This window comes from Silene latifolia, chromosome Y (assembly GCF_048544455.1).
Source record: "Silene latifolia isolate original U9 population chromosome Y, ASM4854445v1, whole genome shotgun sequence".
Classification (NCBI taxonomy): domain Eukaryota; kingdom Viridiplantae; phylum Streptophyta; class Magnoliopsida; order Caryophyllales; family Caryophyllaceae; genus Silene; species Silene latifolia.
This window is the reverse complement of record NC_133538.1, coordinates 78,153,179-78,160,086: the sequence shown is the minus strand read 5'-3', so window position 1 is coordinate 78,160,086 and position 6,908 is coordinate 78,153,179. Positions and strand designations below refer to the sequence as shown.

Below are 6,908 nucleotides of genomic sequence, written 5' to 3'. Positions count from 1 at the left end.
AATAGAATACTCAACTATAGAAATATACTTAGATAGTATCCCGCGCGCCTCTGTTTTTAAATTTTATTGTTATAATTGAAGAAAAATAATATAATTAATATACGACCTTTAAAAGTTTCTTATAAATAAAAATAAATTTGAATTAAGACATCATACTTATTTAATATAAAATAATAAATAATGTAATAAATAGTAATTAAAACTCTGCTGAGATTTATGCGCCATTTATTATGTTCCTATTTGATCTGTGTTTTGGTATTTTTCCGAGTTAGTTTATGTAGGGTTAAAGCGGTCTAATATGTTAATCGTGTGATTATGGTTGTGTTTAATTATATGATTGCAATGTAAATAACGAAATAATTAAGTAAAGAGGTTGACACAAGAGATTCGGTGAAGCGGAAAACCAGATGTGGGAAACAACCGCGGGAAGGAGACGATATCCTTCCAAGATTCCACTAGCAAAAATATGTAATTAGGTCACGAGTACAAGAGAGACACGACGACTGGATTGCTAGTGTATGAGTGTTATGCGTGACGCTTTGTGTTCTTCAAAGACCCCTCTCTTTTACCTCTTCTCGTCTTATATAGGGCTAAACCCTAGTAGGGTTTAACTTAATTGATCTCCAAGGCTTCCGCCTTCCGTTTGGTGTGTCTTTCATTTAGCTCCTTTTGACCTGCTTCCCGTGACCCATGGCCCTTCCTTCTTATTTAGCCAAACTACCGAATTCACTAGGCCTTTAGCCCAAGTATTTCTTCACTGGCCCATTATGCGAAATAGGGCCCAAAAAGTTTACCCCTAATATCTTGCGAGACACACTTCAAGCTGACAAGCGAGAAATTAACCGATCAATTCTCGTAAAACTGCCTGCCAAGCTTCCCCTGCACGTCCCATTAATCTCTCAACCCTCCCCACTAATGCGCCCACTTGCCCTATTAATAGCTCCACTTACTTCCTCTTTCTATCTCCTACTTAAACCCCAACCGCACAATCTCTCCCTCTCTCTTCTATTATTCTCCAAACCGCCAAACATTCCCAAAACACTTTCCTCTTCTTCTTGCTTTGTCTTCTTCATCTTCCGGAAACCGTCATACTAGCCAGATCTTAAACTCCCGTTTTCAGGTAACCCATTTTCTTGATTAATTGATCTTAATTTTTGTCTTTACACATTATGGGAAAAATTCGTCAAGCTTCCTCTTCTTCCAACTTGATTAACCTTGAATCCGATGAGTATTTTCCGTCTCAAAATCTTTTGAAACACCCCCATAACTGGGATTCCTACCTTACTATTGATGACATCCCGAGGATCAAAGAATGGCTAGGTCATGGCAATTGGGTAGAGATCCACATCCCTGCACCTGGCCAGAAAGCAGATGGTTACAGGAGAGGTTAGGTGTGCATGTACTTGTACCCATTTAAGTATGGTCTTCGTTTCCCTTTTCCTGAATTGGTTCAGGAATTCCTCTATTTGAATCACCTCCCTATAGCCCAAGTATTCCCATATGCATGGAGGATACTCCTTTCCGCTTTGGCTATAAATCAGTTAATGGGTATCAACATTGTTCTGGAGGACCTGACCCATAAGTTTGAGGCCCGCTCTCTTGGCAAAGGCCAGTACTCCTTCAGGGCTCGGCCGAGTTTTAACGAGTTCTTGAAGCCAGTGTCCAATTCAAAGGACGAGAGATGGTTTGAGGAGTTCTTCTATGTCAAGGTGGACTCGATCAGTGTTCTTGCTGAATACATCTTTGAAATATAGATCCTATAAAAGAGTAAGTCACCCTTATGATGTTCCTCACCTTCTTACTTTACTCACCTTCTTACCTTCCATTTCTGTGCAGGCCCCAAGAACCTAGAGACATCTAAATACGAGGCTACCTCCCTTGACAAGCTATACTGCATCCCTGCTAAGCAAATAAAATTTCCTGACCTGCTCCCCGTTTTCTCCCCTGCAACCTCTTCAAATCCCCAGCAATCTTCATGCACAATGTCTTCTGGTAATCCCATGGTTTTTACATCCTTATTCTGTTGTTTTCTTGATAATGTGGAAGCCTGATAATGCCCCTGTGCTTGTTGAAATATTTGACGAACTCTGACACCTGTCACCAGATTTCCAGGAAGTGCTAGAGTTGATCCCTTCGAGGCTATCCTCCAGAGTGCCAAGAAGAGGGCCGCTGGTAGTCCTCCTACTCCTGCTACTGCCAAACGAAGGGCCGCTAAACATGGCTCCCAAACTGCTCCCACTACCTCCAGTTCCCATGCTACTCGCTCTACTATCCAGTCTATTAAGGCTACTCCCCTGTCACGTCATCTACCTACTCCTCCCCGTAGCCCCACTGCTGGTGACAGAGGCCTAACCTTCCGCTTTCCCTAAGGGTTTGGTAATCCTGAGCAGGTTCCCTTCTAGCCTACTATGGATCAACTCCTTTTCCTTGAATATGTTCAGGAGTATGGTGGGTTTGCCCTTGAGCATATGGCTGAAGTTGACGTGGTGAGTGCCTTCATAGTAAGTTCTCTACCTGACTTCTCCACTAATCCTTTTTCCCCCTCTGGTCCTTTTTCTGATCCCCTACCTTTCTGCTTCCTAGACATTGCAGTCTGTTTTGTATGCCAGAAAGTTGATGAGAACGACTCGAACTGAGAGCCTGGCTACACATTACAAGAACAAGGACTTAGTTGCACCAGTGCTGATTTGGAGAAGCAGAGAATTTACCTGAGGACGCAAGTGATTGGTTTAAAGGTTGATCTGGCTGATGCTAGGAAATAGAGGCAGGTGGATGCTGACCAGCTGGCTCGCACCCAACAAGTGTGCATAAAGATGACTGCTGGTCTCTCTCAGGCTGAATCAGAGATTAAGGAGCTAATTGAATTGGCCACCAACATCGCTCCTCAAGCCAACTGGCAAGGCAAGGTTAATGGCATGCGGGCGGCTATAGAGGGGGGCGCTTACTCTCTAGGACCTGGAGGAGGAAGAGAGGTAGTTAAAGAACCTCTTTCCTACTCCCCCGGACCTCAGCATATTGATGCCTGAAATAGGCGAAGTCAACTCTCCGGTGACGGCTGAAGATGCTGTGATGGAGGGCTGCCACTGTGCAGGAGGCTGTTGCTGAGAAGGCCATTGCTGAGAAAGCTACTGGATTAGGTCCTGGTCTTGCAAAAGAGAGTCAGCCAGAGCCTGCTGGGAGGGAAGCAGAAGAAATTGAGAGGGTAGTCATGGACTAGGCCTCTGTTTATTATCTATTTTATTAGTATTCATTTTTCTGGGAACCTAGCCCTGTGTGGCGCAGGTTTTGTAAATATTTTTAAACACTTTGTTTCGTGGTTTCTGTCCAGGGGCAGATTTAAACTTTTTAAACATTGTCGTGTCTGCCTAGGAGGCAGATTTAGACTTTTGAATGACACCTGATATCTTGATCAAGGAGCAGAGTTTTTTACTTGTCTATGAAACACTGTTGTGTCTACCCGGGGGCAGATTTAGACTCTTGACGGCTGTCGTGTCTACCAAGGGGGTAGATTTAGACTTTTGAGCGCCGTTTATGTGTCTTGCTTAGGGAGCAGAGTGTATGTTGTTGACTACTTAACCTTGTTCATGACGCAAGGTGTGTTCACCGTGTTTTAAGCCAACGGGGGCGTACCTTAGGTAAGTTAATCGCCGTTCTAGGACCACTTGAGTTTTGTAGGACGCCGGTTGCTGAGGAATATCTGCACTCCTTTGTTTGCATGCATGCTGGAGGGGCCCTGACTACATCAAGTATTCGATGTCGGTAGCTAACTTGGGGGTGTTATCCGGGGTAGCTGCATGAGCTCTGAGCTACGACCAAGCTCCCTTCCGTGTCTGCCCGCCTCGTGAGGGTGCCTTGTCACCCCGCGTTCAGGAGCCAGTCCTTTTGTACCAACCCTAACGTGTCATGGAGGTTAGAGCTCACAGTCTTTCTTCCAAAAAACTTAAATAAGAAAATCAAAACACCAACAGTGCAACGTAGGATACCTGGGGTTATCTTATGGGGTTCCAGAGCAACCATGGACTCAGGAAGCCACAGAACTCGCACCTTGAGTTGCAGATTTTAGAGAAAATAAAGTGTCTAATAAGGAATAAATAAACTTAATCATTGTTGATGTTGAAAGCCAAGAATTGGTAGTATGCCTACTACCCTTATTTTCTGGACTATTGAAACTTCCTCTGTCTAATAAAATCTCGACACTTTATTAAACGTGGTACTGCTTCAGGTGAAGAATGTTCCATGGTTTGCTGATGATTTGACCTTACATAGTCATTAATCTGTACGCACCATGGCCAACAACACTCTCCACCTGGTATGGTCCTTCCCATTTGCGGGCAAATTTACCAGCTTTGTGGTTTTTGGTGTTTTGGGACACCTTCCAGATAACCAGGTCTCCTACCTCCAAGAGCCTGATTTTTACATTCTTGTTGTAACTTCTAGCGACTGACTGCTTGTAGGAGGCGAAACGTATCTGATCAATTTCTGTCAACTCATCTATCGTGTCTAGGCTCCTCAACATCTCTAATTGGTTCAGCTCCCCTAACATACATCCATACCTGTGGGTGGGAACCAGAACCTCTGATGGTCTCACTACCTCTACCCCAACACCAGGCCAAAGGGTGTTTGGCCTGTCGCCATCTTTGAGGTTGTCCTGTCTGAATACAGCACCAGGGGCAGCTCATCTGCCCACTTTCCTCGTAACTCCTCCAATCTTTTTCTTAGGTTTTCAACAATGATTATGTTACTAGATTCAGCTTGTCCACTGGACTGCAGGTTTGTGGGTGCTGATTTTTTCAGTGAAATGTTCCACTTAGCCGAGAATCCCTCTGATTTGTCTTATATGAACTGTGACCCGTTGTCACATATGATTTCTGATAGAATCCCAAACCTGCAGAGTATGTTACGTTTGATAAAAAAATAACTTGCTTATCTTTTACCTCAGTGTATGCCTCACTTTCTATCCATTTAGAGAAGTAATCTGTCATTGCCAGCATGTATAGCCTATTCCCCGGTACCCTAGGTAGTGGACCAACAATGTCCATTTCTCATATCATGAAAGGCCATGGTAAAATGATTGAGTGTAGGGCTTCTGCTGGCTGATGTATCATTGGTGCTGATCTCTGACAGGAGTCACATTATTTCATGTACTTCTGCACGCATCGTAGGTCAGAAGTAGCCCTGTCTCATGGCTTTGTTTGATAGACTCCTGCCCCCGTATGGTTTCCAAATTCGCCACTGTGGATGCCATGCAACACAGTCTGTGCCTCTGCTTTGTTTATGCATCTCAAGTAGGGTCCAGCTAGTGACTTCCTGAAAAGCACCTTATCAACTAACATAAATCTAGAGGCTTTCATTTTGAAACCTCTTACTTCCCTTTTACCAACTGGCATCTTATCTTCCATCAGCCATTCTGGGTAGGACTTGCGCATATCAGGGCCAGCTTGTTGCTCATCTGTGTTTACCAATACTCCTGCCCAATTCACCTGCTCTGCACCATGCTGTTCCTTCAGCTCGCCTTTATCTGCCTCTTTTAACTTTTGTATTGTTGGTTTTAACACTTGCACGATTGGTATGTTGGACAGTTGTGTTGGTTTGAACATTTCCCCCCAGGGTGGCTAGTGCACCAGCTTCCACGTTCTGGTCCCTGGGGATTTCATCAATCTTGAAAGCCCTGAATTTTTGTTTCAGGTCCTTGGCTACCTTGAGGTAGGCTATCATCTTCGAGTCCCTAGTTGTATAATAGTTATTTACATGATTAACTATGAGTATGGAATCGATGTATACCCGTAGACACCTGACTTTTAAATCTAGAGCCAGCTGTAGCCCTAGTATTAGAGCCTTATATTCTACCTTGTTGTTCGTTGCTTTGAACTCGCAGTGAACTGCCTGCACTATCGGGTCCCCTTGGGGGGATCACATCACCAGACCTACTCCTACTCCCCTCTAGTTTAAGGCTCCATCTGTGTGTAGTGTCAAGTCTTCACTTTCCCTACTTTCTTCCAGGCTCAGTATCTCTTTTTCGGCCAGATTTTGGATAGCTGGGCTGAAGTCTGATACAAAGTCAGCCAATGCCTGCGACTTTATTGCAGTTCGTGGTTCATATTGGATGTCATATCCACTAAGGTGCACAAACCATTTTGACAAACGTCCTGACAACTCAGGTTTTCTCATTATTGATTTCAAGGGATAGTTAGTCACAACATGTATAGTGTAGCACTCAAAGTAGGGGCGTAACTTATACGATGTAGTGATAAGGGCCCGTACCAATTTTTTGAGAGATGTGTATCTGGTCTCTGCATGCAGCAGAGACTTGCTTACGTAGTAAACGGGTTGCTGCATCTTATCCTACTCCCTGACTATGACTGCGCTGACTGCTACTTCCGTGACCGACAGGTATAGGAATAGAGGTTCTTCCTGCTCCGGTTTTGACAACAATGGTGGGGAACTGAGGTAGCTTTTCGGTTCTCTGAATTCTTTCTCGTGCTCTTCAGTCCATTCAAATTTCTGGCTCTTCCTAAGTATATCATAGAACAACCTGCATCTATCTGAAGAACTGGAGATGAATGTGCTTAATGCTGCTACCTTCCCTGTCAGTCGTTGGACGTCTTTGGGCCTTTCTGGTGACTCTAGTTGGACTACTGCTTTTATCTATTGTGTGCTGGCTCCTATCCCCCTCTGCGTCACTATGTATCCCAAGAATTTTCCTGATTACACCCCAAAGGTACAGTTGGATAGGTTTAGCTTCATCTTGTACTCCCTTAGGGTGCCAAAGGTATCTGCCAGGTGCTCCATGTGCTTATCAGCTTCCTTTGACTTCACCAACATATCATCAGTGTATACCTTCATCGTCTTCCTTATTTGCTCTTTGAACATCCTGTTTACCAACCTTTCGTAGGTTGATCCTACGTTCT

General features: G+C 44.2%; 1 protein-coding gene across 1 annotated transcript; it reads right to left on the bottom strand.

Moving 5' to 3' along the window:
- Window positions 1-5,180: 5,180 nt before the first annotated feature.
- On the bottom strand, window positions 5,181-5,597 carry LOC141628359 (uncharacterized). Its single transcript, XM_074441515.1, has one exon. It carries the CDS (start codon window positions 5,595-5,597, stop codon window positions 5,181-5,183), a length of 417 nt encoding a protein of 138 aa, XP_074297616.1.
- Between the last annotated feature and the right edge of the window lie 1,311 nt (window positions 5,598-6,908).